This window comes from Prionailurus bengalensis, chromosome A1 (genome assembly GCF_016509475.1).
Source record: "Prionailurus bengalensis isolate Pbe53 chromosome A1, Fcat_Pben_1.1_paternal_pri, whole genome shotgun sequence".
Classification (NCBI taxonomy): Eukaryota; Metazoa; Chordata; class Mammalia; order Carnivora; family Felidae; genus Prionailurus; species Prionailurus bengalensis.
In genome coordinates this window covers 73,788,265-73,805,345 of record NC_057343.1, presented here as the reverse complement: position 1 = coordinate 73,805,345, position 17,081 = coordinate 73,788,265, and the positions used below count along the sequence as shown (strand labels likewise).

The 17,081-nt window shown below is 40.0% G+C and overlaps 1 protein-coding gene across 9 annotated transcripts in view; it reads right to left on the bottom strand.

The window, feature by feature from the left end:
* TPP2 (tripeptidyl peptidase 2) overlaps window positions 1–17,081 on the bottom strand; it is a 67,940-nt gene that overhangs the window by 18,181 nt on the left and 32,678 nt on the right. For all 9 annotated transcript variants that reach the window (XM_043582633.1, XM_043582623.1, XM_043582627.1 and 6 more), the window contains 13 exons: window positions 14,910–15,058; window positions 13,021–13,136; window positions 12,345–12,513; window positions 11,504–11,661; window positions 11,144–11,220; window positions 9,070–9,176; window positions 7,016–7,170; window positions 5,785–5,901; window positions 5,444–5,544; window positions 4,730–4,826; window positions 3,540–3,677; window positions 1,971–2,215; window positions 1,636–1,714 (listed from right to left, as the gene is read on the bottom strand). In XM_043582633.1, the coding sequence (XP_043438568.1) occupies window positions 1,636–1,714; window positions 1,971–2,215; window positions 3,540–3,677; window positions 4,730–4,826; window positions 5,444–5,544; window positions 5,785–5,901; window positions 7,016–7,170; window positions 9,070–9,176; window positions 11,144–11,220; window positions 11,504–11,661; window positions 12,345–12,513; window positions 13,021–13,136; window positions 14,910–15,058 (1,708 nt within the window). The remainder of the gene's footprint in view (window positions 1–1,635; window positions 1,715–1,970; window positions 2,216–3,539; window positions 3,678–4,729; window positions 4,827–5,443; window positions 5,545–5,784; window positions 5,902–7,015; window positions 7,171–9,069; window positions 9,177–11,143; window positions 11,221–11,503; window positions 11,662–12,344; window positions 12,514–13,020; window positions 13,137–14,909; window positions 15,059–17,081) is intronic.

Below are 17,081 nucleotides of genomic sequence, written 5' to 3'. Positions count from 1 at the left end.
GAAGTAGTAAATACAGTTAATCCCACACTTTTATCATTTAATTTCACAACTGCCTCTGAAAGGATGTAGCCAGGAAGTACTATATCTCTCTGAACTGCTAAAAGTGCATTTTTAATAACAATGGTTTTCCAAGGAAGCAGATGTCTGAGAAGAGTTATCTGGGTGAGCATCCCAGTCTCCCCATCTGGGGAGCCCCACAGTGGAAACAGCCCTGCTGTCCAGGAAGCGAGGCCCACAAGAAAAGACTGCGCTAGGACTTCTTAAATCTGCAGCTATGAATTCCAATGTCAGTGACTACTGATTCTCTTCAAATGACACTCAAGTGTATACATAAAAAAGTACAGTTGACCCTTGAACGACAGGGGGCTGGGGGCACCAACCCCCCACCAGTCAAAAACCCTTGTATAACTTCTGACTCCCCCCAGAACTTAACTACGAACAGCCTCCTGTTGACTGGAAGCCTTAATGATAACAGAAACAAGTAACATATCATTTTGTGTATATTCTTACATTAACGTAAGCTAGAGAAAAGAAAATGTTACTGGGAAAATCATAAGGAAGAGAAAATACGTCTACAGGATTGAACTGTATTTAGCAACGTAACAAAACAAAACACCCACAGAGAATTTGACCCGTGCAGTTCAAACCTGTGTTGTTCATGGGTCAACTGCAGTATCCACTGAAATGAGACTCAAGAAATATCAGGGCAAACGAGTTTTTCAAAGCACAAAATTCCTGAATTATGCTTCTGTGACAGTGATAAGTGACCTTTGGTTCAACAGTGGCAAGAAGTTTAAGTATACTTGTTAAGATGCATGAGATCTATTCATTTTGGTAATGGCATTTATAGACTCCAGTGTCAGGTGGTAGGCTACTATTAAAGAACTAATGCTAGGGAGAAAAGCAAAACTGTAAGAATGACAACTTTCACTGGCACTGAGCTAACATGATGACAGAAGGTGACAGACCCATATAGATAATAAATTTGTAATGAAAACAGATGGAAAAGTTAAAACAGGTACCTATCAAATTGTAACATTTATCTCTAAAATGTAACAACCAGAAGTATGTCTTTAATAACATAATTTTGAAACTATAAAGGCAATGCCAAAAGAAGTATCTTGTAATTATCTATACAATTACGCAAAATTCCAAGAAAGAAAGGTGTGGACTAGTGAAAAAAAAATACTGTTCATTAGAAATAATCATTCTGTTTTCTCAAAGTAACCCTAGAAGATCTGACTTATTTCTAGATCCACAATATTATGTCGGTTAAGATCATATAAAATGTTCTAATTTTAAACGTCCCATTCACTTAAGCCAAGTTTAACCTACATGAGTCACAGGAAATTCAAGTGTATTAGCCATGCAACGTAGGGTCAGTTCTGAACCCGAGTACTTAGGCTTAGGAAAAAGAATAGTAAGTATTTTAAAATATAATCAAGTATTAATTGACTTTTCCAGTAATTTGGGAAAAAAAACTACCAATTCCCCCACCCCCCCCCCCCCCCCACCAAGGAGATCTTCTCTTTTTTCTCTTTTACCCATTCTAAAGTGTGGGATTAATTCCCATCTTTCAAAGAAATGGAAATTTTGGAATAGGTAATTTCAGTATTAAAAAAAATGGATACTTACAGCTTTCTTTCCAAGTTCAGTCTTTGATAACGTTAAGGATCCTGCAAGGTAGCATCCAGGTCCTGCCCCTTTAGGTATTCTAATACAAAAGTTTAAAAGAGAAAAAAAAGGAACTAAAGAAAAAGTCTCACAAAGGTAATCGGAGTAAACCATCAAAACAACTGTAATCTGAAATAATTCCCGTAGCTCAGATTTCAAAAATCAAAGGGAGAAATCATCTTAGTCTAAAACAGTATGTGACAATATACTGTAAATTTAGCCCAATGTAATGAACTCACATAAAAACAGTACAGTATTTAGGACAGACATTAACTGTAAGCAACGCTGCCACTTACTTGTCATCGGGTAAGGAAGTAACAAAGAATGGTTGATTATATTTGGGTGGTAATGTCAAATTACTTGATTTCTTCTTTCCTAGAAGTGCAAGGCTATGATTTTCATGAATATCTAAGCTCAAGGTATTAGACAACCTATGAGAAACAATAAATGGAAGATCTTTAAGACGTTCCAAATCACTGATCTGCTCATGACGGATCTGTAGTCGAATTGTATAATCTCCTTTTTCCAGTTTCAAAGAATACTAAAAAAGACAAAGAACATTGGGAAAAGTACGGGTTAGCCAAGTAAATGGAACTCAGAGTAAGAGAATAAGCAGGAACAATCAGCACACACAGAGCATGCACACACTTGCCTGCACACCAGGGCTGAGAGCACCATGTGAACCGTCCACGGCCACGTGCAGACTAAAGGGTAAGGGAGCTGCGGGCGGGAATGCCTCCCAAGCCCTCACTTTGCCACGACAACAGGCTATGCTCATTCTCTCAGCTACACCAGTGTCTGCTCAAGACTGACGAGAGCCATGATTTTCTAGTTTGTGAGTCTTTAGAACATGGATAAAACGTCACCAAACCTAGCAAAACTGAGGTGCTGTATAATATCTAAGACCAATAACGCGCACGTGTGTGTGTACACAGCGGGTCGTCTTTATCTTACAGCCAGAACGCCGCGCCTCTTTATCCCAAACAGGGAGAACAGGGAGCCAGCAAAGATCGAGGAGTACAAATCCACTACGTTTCACCCAGTCAGCCTGTTCAGGAGCGTGGAACGCCATATCCTGCATCGGCACTTTCTCTCGAGGAGATTGTAAACAATAAAGTAATGGCACCGTGTAACCCAGTCTGCACTGAGGAGGTGGGGGGGGAGGGGGCTGGGATTGCTTTGAGAAAAAGGAAATCATTTCCTGACTAGTGAATTGAAAAAAACCTGCGCAAATTATTTTCATTATCTGGCATAAGATTATAGATGTTACAGGAAATACCTCATTTCTTGGTAACGATATTTTAATCGGATGAAATTTCTACAAACTGTTTGAATAAAAGATTTTTTCCCCTTGAGACAATCGTACCAAGCACAGTGCTTGGCATACAGTAAGTGCTGAGTAAACAGCCATGTCAGGAAGAAATGAATGTCAAAGTTCTAGTAAACTGAAGACACTGCTGTAGTGCTTTTCACCAAGTTCAGACCTGGGATCATTTCAAGGTGCTCATATGACCTTAGATGATCCGCTTTCAGCCTTCAGATGGGTGGAAGCAGTGGGAAGGAAGGAGAAATACTTAAAATAAAAAGCTATGCCGGCCAGCGTCTGCAGGCATCACCCGTGCCCTCCTCTACCCCAAAACTTGAATCAGCTGACTTTACATGGCTGAGAGGTTGTCACAGTCTATTTTATACAAGACAACTAACTGAGCTTCGACTGGTATGTCAAAGAAGTAAATACAAAACTATATGATTAAAAAAAAAAAAACAAAACAGAAAAACAAAAATTACCATAAACAAGAAATCAGAAATTCATTATCTCAGGAAACAGCCTCTGTTAATTCTAAAAATCACTACTGATTTCATACCTGATGTGGATAGGCATCTCCCGAACCCATTTGTCTTTTGTTCTGGTCAAATATAATCCACAGTTGGCTGTCAAATTCTGATTCATACAATAGTTCACAAAGTAGTGGGCAGCTTGGAGTTACTTCCCCACTCTTGGGCTACAAAAAAAATACGAATGATTACTTGACATGATTTACGTGATTTCTGATGTAGATCTGCAAAACTGTTATTGATGAGATTTTTACATTAAAAGTATTAAAAACAGGGCGCCTGAGTGGCTCAGTCGGTTAAGCATCTGACTTCGGCTCAGGTCATGATCTCAGTTTGTGAGCTCGAGCCCCGTGTTGGGCTCTGTGCTGACAGCTCGGAGCCTGGAGCCTGGAGCCTGCTTTGGATTCTGTGTCTCCCTCTCTCTCTGCCCCTCTTCTGTGCTCTCTCTCTCAAAAATAAATAGACAATAAAAAAAAAAAAAGTAAAAAAAAAAAAGTATTAAAAACATTTCCTTTTGGTAACCGATTTTTAAAATGCAGAACATCCAATATTTTGGCAGTAATAAAAAATATTTCTCCTTTACGAGCTTTTAAAAATACAAACCCAGCTATTTGTATGCATTAATGAATATAATATGTATCCTTCAGGACCTCTAATTACTTGATAAAACTGAAATTTGACAATTCACCGAAATCAATCATCTCCTAAACACTAAAACCAAATTCATATTATGTTCCAATAAGCATTCTGCTGAAATCTTACTGGTCCTACATAAATTCTCAGATCCCACATTTACACTAGTCTCAACTACCTTTTACTACTCATTCAACCCAAGAGTTATTCCGACTTCTCATGGTTTTAATGTATGCTTCAGAGAAAGCAGTCAGGCCATCTGCCATAATCAGAAGGCATCTGGCATTGATGAGACGTCTAACCACTGAACAGTTATCAGTGATTACAAACACTAAGGTTCAAAGGCAAAGTTACCACTAAATTAGAGTTTATGACTTCAGACCCAAATGGGACTTAGATCGTTACAAATCATTACTTTCCAAAGAATAATTCCAAATTAGCCACAGTTAATTACTTGACTCTTTGATACACACACGCACATGCACACACACACTCAATCCCTTGTCCTTCCATTTTTGACTTTATGATTCATGAATAAAACCCAGAAGTTCATTTTAAGGTTATACTTCATTATATAAACACTTACTTGATGAAAGTTATAGGTCAGGATCATCTCATAAAGCTGACGATTATTTGGCAAAACATCTCTTGATCCTAAAGGTTTTGTTTTTGCACTCAGTGGTCTGTAATTAGACAAATGTGTAACTGATTTAAGAGTTCATTCACTGAGACCAATGAAACTATAATCAACAAAATCTATGACGTGTCACAATAAGTGACAATGAACATTCCTAAACTCTGTATATCTTATTATATTTTCAGTATATCTTATAGTATTTTAATATAGTATTCATGTAGAGAATTCTCTACTGACTGAACCACAGCAATACATAGTTTAAATCTTGTGAGGTTACAAAAACATTTTCAAATGTCAACACATAGTCAACACGTAACCAGATCCCAATATTGGGGTAACTGCTAACACTGTCGAAGTAGAGACAGGTTTTGACTCGCACCCTCCTGTCCAAACTGCAGATGGCAACGCACACATCACAGGCTGGGTCCTGTAGGGGCCACACCCAGAGCTTTACTTCCATGTTATTTAAGGCTGGAAGCTACTGCTGGGGCTGCCTCCTTGAGGGCTGCCAGGATTCCTAGGCTGGAAAGTCAGAAAGTGCATTTGTATTTCCAGCACTCAGATGATTTAAGAAGATGACTCCTTTCAAAGAGTGTAAGAGATGTCCCCACTCCCCACCACACCGATGCTCAACATCTGCAGCCCTAAAACATTTAAAGATACCGCAGTGTCTGGACCCAGCTCTTCAAGGTTATGCAGGGAGCCAGATCTTCATACTTCAAGGAGGACTGAACATCAAAACGATTGATTCCTTCCGACGCATGCTACAAAGGATATTTATCAAGTTAGATTCTCAAACTTTGTTGATAATAAACCATATTTTTAAACATTTGGACCTAAAATAGACAGTCTAACGCAAAGTCTGTAAACACCTATGAATAAAGACTACCGTTATTTCCAGAACCATAGGTAATCTGCACGTTAACATTTAAACCCAACTAGTGAGATTATTTTTCCCTAATGCAAATAAGTGACGTTAAAAATGATGGAAACATGGAACTTACAATGTTTAACTGAGGAGCAGTACACACTATTCCATGGAAAGAAATGGTGTAATCGATATTGACATCACTGAGACTTGCCCACCAACGAGCAATGCAAAACTCAATTGCTTTCCCACCCTGTGAAGAAAGATGAAAATCAGAGATGTATAATTCCTTTCTCTCACTTTCCTTCAAAGTACACAATATAAATAGTAGGTGTTTTAAAGCAATTCTAGCTTTCAAACTTTTCCTATTTGTACAGCTATGTGTGGAGTTAGACGATTATGGTTGCAGAGATAGAGTACAGGCATTTAAATACACAGTTATTTACTCAGAATCCTACAGTGCTTGTCATAAAAGATCTGAGGCAGCTTTTCAGAGTACATGAAATAAAACAATGATGAAAACAAACTGGAATAAAAACTTAGGGCCAAAGGAAAAGTTATAAGAACAATGATAAGAGGGGTATTTCAGCTTTGCAAGACCTATTCAATACCCACAGTTGAGTTGCAGGCTCAGAGCTGCCTGGCAATCAAAGCAAAATGAAACTACGGTCATTTACATCTTTCTCTTAGAAAAATTAAAAGCAAAAACTATTTGAAGCACTGAGTTTTAAATTAGGTTTTCTAGTACTCGGTGCGTTAGAAAGTTTAAAGATGGGTCACAGGACACTAACACATACAAGAAAAAGTAATCAGAAACATAAGATCCAGGAAAGATGATACAACTAACTGAAAACACTACGGAAACAGGTCTGAGAAAGAACGCCGGCTCCTGCAGAGGACAAACGACACCACACAGGAGGGGCCCTGCCACGCGGCAGCCCTGCGGGTGGGAAGCGGCAACAGCTTCACCTCTACAGCAAAACAGCCTCATGGATTCTTAACTACGGGGCATTAATAATGCAACAAGTAGAAAACATGAAGAAAAACGTAAATGAGGAAATGATCTGTGTGACGAGGAAAACAATCCACTTCGGAGTCCACGTCGCAAGGCATCAGAACCTAGCAGACCAGCACTTTTCTTCACTAAGTTATCGAAGAGTTCAAACAATATTTACCTCCTGCTTGGTCTCCACTAACCCACCAAGACTACCCACCTTCCTACTTTACTTATTCAGCATCAATAAAATATGCAGTCCCAATATGCTCTATACAAACTATAAGACCAAATTCAAATACTTAGGTGTGGCCCACAACAAAAATAAAAAAAGACATCATTTTAGGATTTCAAACTATTAATTGAAACTTACTAAGACAGGAAAAGCTTCAGTCAATGTCCCTTTTTCCGGAAGGGAACAGAACTTATAGAATTCATGACTTCGATACGCCCTCTGCTTCACCAGCTGCACTGCGTGGAGAACAAACTTGGCCGACACCTCAGAAGAGCACGAACACACAGTCACCTCTAGAGTCAGATGGGGGGGAAGCAAAGCTTTAAACTGATAGGATTTAAAAAAAGACATACAAGTATTTTAATAATGCCAACTTTTTAGAAAATGACATTGTTGCCAATAAAATAATATACTCAAAGGAAATGCGCGGATTTTCTCAAAAACAAAGAATCAACAGAATGAATAAAGATAAAAGGGTAGAAGACTCAACTACGGAAAAGAAACAGAACAGCATTAAAATGAGCAGCCGCCATGCTGCAAACTCCAAACACCACGGAACAGCAAGCTGTCCACAGATGGACACGATTACACAAAACACTGCTCCCCTCTGTTGCTATGAGGAAACTTGCTTTAGCTGAGGACCAATCAATTCCTGATAAAGGATTTTAACTTTGGAAACCTCTACTTGTTACCATACCTAAAGTCCATTAGTATCTATTTCTTCAACTTCACTGACAACTTTTCCTAGTCTCTCCCTCCCGTCTGCTTCTAGAAAGTATGACTGTCAGAACTGCATGTGCTTAGCTTTATTCTGAGGCTGAGCTGGAGGCAAAGCCACAATCCCTGTGAGGCAGAATCAGCATCTTATCTAATGAACACCCACTCTAATACAGGAAACTTAGAGCAAGGCTTAGTCTCTGGTTCCCAAGGTCAAGTGGGCACAGAGCTCTGTGAACCTAATCAATTGCTAAGAATACAAAACCTAGTGTTAGGACAATATTTCTAATTATTTGAAATAGGAATCATCTGTTGTACATTTCTGGGTTTTGTTGTTTTTTGCCCCCCCCCCCTCCCACCCCATTTTACCGATACAGTGTATTTGTTACTGACAAATGACATTGTGTGTAAGTTTAGGGTCTACACTGTGGGGATTTGATACACACACATATATTGTAAAACGGCTATCACAATAAGGCTAGTTAATACATCCATCACTTCACACACTTACCAATTTGTTTTGTGGTTGTGAAAATATTTCAAACCTGACTTTTAGCAAATTTCAAATACATAATAAAGAACAGTTCACCACAGTTACTGTGTTAGACATTAGATTCCTTGAACTTATTCACCTTGTAATTGAAAGTCTGTACCCTTGACTGCCATCTTCCCGTTTCCTTGCCCTCCCCCAGCAAACTGCTGATCTAAGAATGCTATATGCTCTGAGCTACTTCCATTCTGGATCATCCAATAAATTCCTATAAAAATAACCCTGTTTTCAATAGCAACCTGAACAAATCATAATTAGAGCATTATAATTACTGGCATTAACTGTTAAAAAGATATCAGATTCAATACTAATCAACCATAGATTTTCCTTTAGTATTATTAGTGTACATTTTATCAGAGCTCAGTATTAGACAATTCCATGGGCCCTATATGGGCGGTAGCCCAGAGTTCTCAACAATACAGCTCTGACTCTAATCATTAATAGACAAAGTATTATTCTAAACTAAGTTAAAAAGGGGCGCCTGGGTGGCTCAGTCAGTTGAGTGTCTGACTTCAGCTCAGGTCATGATCCCACAGTTCGCGGGTTCAAGCCCCGCGTTGGGCTCTGTGCTGACAGCTCAGAGCCTGGAGACTCCTTCCGATTGTGTCTGTCTGTCTCTCTCTGCCCCTCCCCTGCTCGTGCTCTGTCCCTGTCTCTTCAAAGAATAAAAAATGTTAAACTAAGCTGAAAATTTGAATATTAAAACATCTTAAAATAGCCTAGATGATTTGATGTATGAATCAATGCAAAATAGTACAAGATCTTATTAATGTTTTAAATCTAACAGCAAATCTAGAGTGTCAGAGGTAGTACTGTCAGGAGAAAGGCCCATACTAGAGATACACAAACTTTCTGTGGTCCAATCCCAGCAAGGATAGAACGTACATAAAGGTAAGTGGTCAGGACGGACTCAAATGTTACTTACCAGCCCATGTTGCACCCTCAGGAACTTCAATAAAATGCCTTCGAATTTGACCAGGTTTAAAATGTATATCTGTCAAGGCTAGATCATAATGTGATGATTCGTTTACTCTGAAAATAAAAATAAACAGCTAAATGTGACACTGTCACAAAAATGTCTTTATATTATAAGCCCACCGGTACTCTAGATTTTAACATTAGAAATAAACACAGTTCATTGGAAATAAACACAGGGATTTAAAAGCTGGTTACAAAACAGTTCGCACAGTAGCCTCATTTTTGCAACATGTTAGTAGTGATAAGCTCTGGATAGCCCAGGATAGTGATTTTTCTCCTATTTACTTGTCTGCTACAATCTGTCTGGAAGACACACATACATGGATCCTTCATTCACAGGATTTCCCAATTACTAGAATCTAAACTATCGTGAGTCCTAAATATTAAAATCAAACGTAATGTTTTGTGTCACTGATATGGTCTTTTTTTTTTTTTTTTTAAGTTTATTTATTTATTTTTGAAAGAGTGTGTGAGCGGGGGAGGGGCAGAGAGGGAAAAAGAATCCCAACCAGGTTCTAGGCTGTCAGCACAGAGCCTGATGAAGGGTTAGATCTCACAAACCATGATATCATGACCTGAGTGGAAATCAAGAGTCGGATGCTTAACTGACTAAGCCACTCAGGTGCCTCGTCACCGATACTGTCTTATAGCTCTGAGACTGGTATTAAACCTCTTTATATAGCTTCAAAATATGCCATGCTATAATGACACAGTAAAGAAGAAAAGTACTTTCACAGCATTTTTGTAAGAAATCAATGACACATAAAAGTCAAATATGTAATTACCCACTATGGAAACCTAAAGAGTATGCTAAGGATAAATTGTAGTCAGTGTGACAAACATTTAATGAGTGCCTACTATACCTATGGGGTCCTGTTGTTAGGAGCTTCAAATACAACACTGAATAAAATATTTTCCTTTGCCCTAGTCAGTCTGGAGGAGACAAAAAAACCACCAAAAACATTTAACATAATATGCTTGGGGTAGATAGGAAGTGTTAGCAGTAAAGAAAGAAAAGGTACTTGGTTCGTGGAAAAGCTTCCTGAAGGAGATGATGTCTCAGCAAATTCCTGAATCTTCTATATTATTTTGTCTAACTTCCTACTGGACTTCCAGGGAAAATCTGAGAATTTAAGTGTTCTGTAATTTCTCCATGTGTATGTCACTTTTTATCTCCAGAATCTCATCCTAGGTATCTTACAGGCTGAGACCTAGGGCATATTTAATATTTACCAGTGTAACTAACTCAGTAGAAACCATTAACTGAGAACTTCCTGTTGTTTCCAGAATTCCCATCTCGATCTCGTACTTCATCTACTAAACAATTTGTTTTGTTCCGAATATACTATGTAATGGGCTCCACACAGGAACTCGTAGGATACAGTCCCTGTGTCTTCAGCGGGCTCACAGTCCAATGGGGTAAACTAACATTGACCATAATGGCTAAAGCCTGTACTGCAGGCACGTAAAAAGTGCCATGAGGCAGCCAGAAGGGACTGCCTTCGCCTGGGGATGACCAGGAACATGCCAGTCTGAGGAAACCTGGGCGACGGCACCAGTGAGTGGAAACGTGCAGCTGGGTGGATGGGGTGATAGGAAATGCTGGTTTTGAAGGATCAGTGCTTGCTGTTTTAAAGAGCATTGATCCTTGGGAATGCCACCAATGTATCTTAAACAGGAAGCGGTACGATCAGATCAGAGTTCCTCGGTTCTGGGGTGAAAGACAAGATGGGAAGGGAAGAGTCTGGAAATAGTAGGTGATGGGACGAAACAATACCACCAACCGCAGACGGATCAGACCGGGCACAGCGCTGGGGCAGGGCACATGAGACGTCCCCAGGTATTCTCACAGTCAACAAGCGATACAAAGACTATGTGCCACCCTGAACTTCGAGCAAGAAGCAGAACTAAAGCCCAGTTACCTGATTCTGGTCTATCAATCCTTTAAAAGTTCACCCTATTTCCATAAATAGCCACGAAAAAGTTCCATGTAACAACAGCTGCGGTAACTCGTTACTTACTTGGCCGCTACCACTGCAGTGATTGGAACTCGGAACAGAGGACCTGCGTTAGGGGAGGCTATGTCATAGCCACACACCTAAAAAAAAAAGAGGAAGTTTCAGTATCCATAAACCTTTACAAGAGAAAAAAAGGTAAAATCTATTCACAGAGTAAAGTAATCGAATATTAAAACTTAAAAGCCTTAAGCACGAGCGGACACCACTTTTCTGATGTCGGGTCACATAATTAATGGCAAAATAACAAATGCATGCATACCCACCCTTAACTAATTCAGACCAATGGGAACACAGACTGCCACATAAGGTACTTTTACACATTTTAAAGAGTATTTAGAAAGGAAAATGGAGATGCACCAATACCTCTGTATAATGCAATCCTTCTCTTAAGCCCCTGGGATCCACACGTATGTTTATGTGTCTACACTGATTCATGAGTTCCAAATGGCTGGGACACTGAACCCAAGATGAATTTGAAGTTAAAGCTAAATGAAGCTGAAGGGATATTTTTTCAGAGTTTTCTAGCATTAAAAAGACCAAAAATTAAAGATTAGTACTTTTTTCCTTTTCTTCCATTTTCAAAAGTTCTACCTTCTCTTAAAACCTAACAAATGAGTTTAGTCAATTGTAAAAATGCACTAGGACATGGGCTTCTAAAACACAGCTTAAATAACAGCCACAGGACCTTCCTAGGCTGTAGTGCACCTGTGATCCGTTCACGTTTTACCCGTGTGGCCACAGCCTCACGACAGGGTGTTTTCATGACTATGTGCCATCTGACCCAAAGGAAGATGCCAAGGATACAGTGGTGACCATTCTGTTCCTACCTCCAAGAGCTGTGGTTCTGGCTAGCTGCTTCTGCCACCCACTCTCTGACCGAACCTCTCTGTCTTACACCCAAGCAGTCAAAGTGGCAAAGAAAAGGAACCTGATGCTTGATTGTCCACAATTTAATACAACTCTGGGTCACTGAAGGCCTAGGCTACTCTTTTCCTCTGTAGTCACCAGACTCACTGAATTGCCATGATATCAGGACCCTACCTGCAATCGCATCTCCCTAAACTATGTAAGATTTAAGATAATAATATTGGCAATTCATGTTTTCTCTTTAGAACGTTAACCCAAATGGCCTTTCTCTCGTACGATACTATTCATTCAAACCACAAATGTGAGCACCTCAGCTTACTGTCCATTTATTACTTACCGGTATTTTCCGGAAATACAGGTTCAATGCCAACGCCATGATCTGAAGGTGCGGCCACCTGAACGGGATCTCGGAGGTAGATGCCTCGGTTATTTCCAACAGTAACAGTGAAACCTAATTTATTAGCAAATGACGTATTCTGAATGAGGTAGTCATAGGCTTTATCAACCTAATTAAAAAAAAAAAAAAAGTAAAACATCAATGGTTGGGTCAAGAAAATATTAACAAATCACCAACTTGATTTCGGTTGTAGCAAAGTACAGGCAAAAAGTCTGTACATTCGCCTAAGAGGACAAGTCTACCTTTTCAGACACAACACCAGTTCAACCACCCCCGCAACCCCACTCCACTCTCTGGACTCACATCACTATTCCCAAGTGACCAAAGTTAGGGACTCCTCCATACGCCGTTACAGTGACAGCTTCTGCCCTTGACCTCTTCGCTTTGAATTTCTACCCTGTGTGTCCTACATCTACTGTATTTCTCTTACTGCAACAAATCTGTCTTAGCTACAAAATCTGCTTCATACCCTGTTTGCTTACCAGCTCGGAAACTATTACGATCACGTAACGTAGAATTAGATCAACTCAATCACTGTTATTATATGAAATATTATCCAGTAATAGCTAAGGCTGCATCTTGATTAGCAATCCATTTTTCACACACACAACACTACCTGAATAATACCATGTCCTTGGGCAAATACTTCTATATTGTCAGCCTTCACGGCAGTGTTTTCTAGAGCCCTTCTGACTGAATGAACCGTATAGTTAACATTATTAGCTTTCAGACCTGAAATGACAAAGCAAAAGCAAGAAAAGGAGTATTAGAGAGTCTGCTACTTGAAATCTCTTTCCCTCACCAGCAGCAATAACACACACATTTCTCGGCTTTAACATGCCCATTTCTTAATCTTTTTTAAAAACCTGTACAACAGTCTGACTCAAGCTGCTAGCATCACGCACAGATGTCATTCAACAAAAATCACTTGATGCCCATTATGCTGTGGCATTAGTGCCCTCTCTGCAGAGGAGATGCCAAAGGCATTCAGGTGACACTTTCATTAAAACACTGCTGGTCCAATGCTTGCCAGCAGTACCAACACTCACCAGCCTCCCTGCGTGTTACAAACGCCAAGGGAGCTTAAAACAAACAAGCGAGACAAGATGCTGAGGCCTCACTACAGCTCAATTACTTCAGCATCTTTGAGACTGGATCCCAGGCACTGATACTAACAGCCTCCCGGGTGATGCCAGGAGTAGCTAGCTGGGAAGGACTGTTCTGTGAGAAGGACACGGAGGTCACCAATTTGTCAGCCTTGTGTTGAAGATTGTTGTTAGAGATAAAAGGTGAGTAATATAGCATTCCTTTTTTTTTTTCCCCTAATGTTTATTTATTTTGCAGAGACAGACAGAGAGAGAGAGAGAGAGAGAGAGAGAGAGAGAGAGAGAGAGAGAGAGAGATACAGACAGAGCATGAGCAGCAGAGAGGCAGAGACAGAAAGATAACAGAATCTGAAGCAGGCTCCAGGCTCTGAGCTGTCAGCACAGAGCCGGACACAGGACTCGCACTCACAAACCACAAGAGCATGACCTGAGCCGGAGTTGGACGCTTAACCAAGCCACCTAGGAACCCCAAGTAATATAGCATTCCTGCCAACCGCAGAGCTCATCAAGCATGTGTGCGCTTATCATACTGTAGGAGATGAGAATGTGGAAAGATGCTGCTGCCAGAGCAAATCAAGAAAGTGGCTAATTTTGTCAGTGAGAATCCAAAAGAAGGTGAAGCTCTATCAGGCGAAGGAAGATGTGAGTTGAATCTTACCAGAACGCACATGAGTCTGTAAGGCCAAAACATGGCACAAAGGAGTTCTGGGCAGAGAGAATAATACGTGCAAGGACCGGAAGCATGGAGCAAACTTAAATACCTGATGTGGTTGAAAGGGGCTAGAAATGAGGGCAGAGGGTCCTTGGACTTCATGAGAGGAGCACTCCTGAAGTGGAATCTTTGCAACAACCCGGTGACCATAACTGAGTCCCAGTCAATGCCCATGCCACCCAATTTATCCTGTGAGCCTCCGAACACCACCCCAGGAACTCCTACCACCCTTCCCACTTTACTTATCTCCACGGCAATATTCATTACCTTTTAACACATAAGATAAACTACTGGTAATTCTGTTTATAGTCTGTCTCCCACAGCTGTAATATAAACTCCACAGGGGCAAGTACTTTTGAGCCATAATAATGCTCAATGGTCATTAACAGCCAATAAATATATTTGTTGAATGAACAAATGCACATTTAATTAATTATAATCACATAATTTTTCTCCACCTTAAACTTTACTTTGGGCCAGAACATTACCAATTCTACACAATTTCTCACCACGAGAACTTCAGAAAACACAAACATCTGTCTGCAAAAAGGTAAATTTGTTCAATTATTTTTTATGGCTAATACCTGACTTCATATTATGCTATAGACTTAAGATTCACCATCACTTTACTGGAATTTAGAAACAGTACCAAGTCAGACCGAGCAGAGCACTAAGCAACGTCCTTACCAGAAAGTATCAGGGCGATGCCTCCACACGCATTAGGAGAAGACATGGATGTCCCATTCATTAGCTGAGTTCCTCTCAATGTCCAGTTAGGGACAGAAGCAATGGCTCCTCCTGGTGCACTGATACTCACTCCTAGGGCCCCATCGGCACTGAATGAAAAGCCATTAAAGTTTGCTTATGATGGTTGAGGACTCGATAAACATGGGCATTCATAAAAATGCCAGTGGTCAAATAAATCTAGAGTACAATACCACGGATAATTTGTAGTATCAGAATCAATCGGAAAAAAATAACCAGCACAGCTATTTCTCCATTATATAGCAATTATTTTCCCTATAAATGAACAAAATCTGTGTGTGTGTCCGTGTGTATCTGGGGTTATGTGTAAAAGATATCAGGTATATTTACAGAGGGAAAATAAATGTCATTGCTCAGATTCCTTAATGAATGTATTTTATTGTATGCAATAAGTGGAAGCTTTGCCTTTGTCTAAAATTTAATACATCATTGTCCAAAAGAAATATGTGGGACACATGGGGCATTTAAAACTTTCCAAAAGCCCCACTTAAAAAAAGCTAATGTGGGGCACCTGGGAGGCTCAGTTGGTTGAGCGTCTGACTTCAGCTCAGGTCACGATCTCATGGTTCAGAAGTTCGAACCCTGTGTCGGGCTCTGTGCTGACAGCTCAGAGCCTGCTTTGGATTCTGTGTCTCCCTCTCTCTTTGCTCTTCCCCCACTCACATCCGTCTCTCAAAAATAAACAAACATTAAAAAAAATTTTTTTAAAAGCTAACAAGAAAACTGGTAAAATTCCTTTTAATAATGTATTTTATTTAAACCAATGTATCCAAAATATAATTTCAGTATGTAATTGGTAGAAAAAAATGAGTTAATTTATATTCTTTTTTGAAATAAGTCTTGAATATCTGACACACACCCTTCCAGCACATCTCAATTCAGACTAACCTCGTGGGACTCGTGGCTGTCACCCTGGACAGCTCAAGTCAACACGGCCACCTTATTTAGGGCTTTGACTGCACAAGATCTAATGAGATAAAGTCCACAGAGCTCATCGCACAGTCGGCAAACACAAGCTTTGCCCTGTGTCCCAAGCAAAGGAATAACATGACACACTCCTGTGGCCTCCCTGGAAGAGTGGCCATAAATTCCCCATAAATTGTTGGCCTCTCCCTCCTACCACCCTTCCTCCCACTGACTGAACTATTTTTATTCCTGGCTAGGAATACTAGTGCAATTTGGTTTCAAATTTATACAGAGCTGAAAGCAATGCAAATAAGATTCTCCTCCTGAAATAGGCCAGTGCTCCCCGCCCCCCACCCCCCCCCCCCTTTAGTGAATACCTTAAAACAAATACCGCCAGGTAAATAAATATCTGTTGACCTGGAAAGATTTTCATATGGTATTACTGAGTAACAAAGGTTATGGAGGTGCCTGAATCATGTGATCTCGCATTTATGTACAGGAGGAGAGTAACTAAAAGAATGTCCTTGAAAATGTCCCCATGAGATCTGCACCATCTATATTGTCTATCGATACTCACAACGAGCATGTGGCATTTCACAACTGGAAAAAAGAACTAGAAAAGTCATGAATTCTAACTACTTCCTGCTTCTCTGTAGTCATTTCCCACTACTCTGTTAAAGTGGCTAATCATAAAACATTTAGTAAGTATTCCAAAAAGGGTTCCATGATATGTAAATACAGTTTTCATTAAAAAAAATAAAATTTGGGGGCTCCTGGCTGACTTACTAGGTATAGAGCGTGCAACTCAATCTCAGGGCTGTGAGTTCAAGCCTCGTGTTGGGTATGGAGTCTACTTTAAAAACATTCTTTTTTTTTTTTAATTAAAAAACATTTTTCAACATTTGTTAATTTTTGAGAGATGAAGAGAGACAGAGCATGAGTGGGGGAGGGGCAAGAGAGAGGAGACGCAGAATCCAAAGCAGGCTCCAGGCTCTGTGCTGTTAGCACAGAGCCTGATGCAGGGCTTGAACCCACGGACCGCAAGATCATGACCCAAGCCAAAGTCGGGCACTTAACTGACTGAGCCACCTAGGCGCCCATATAAATATTCTTTATATAAACCTCACATATTCCTTACCAAAAAAAAAACTTTACATAAACATTATGTAAGTATCCTTAAATAGTGAT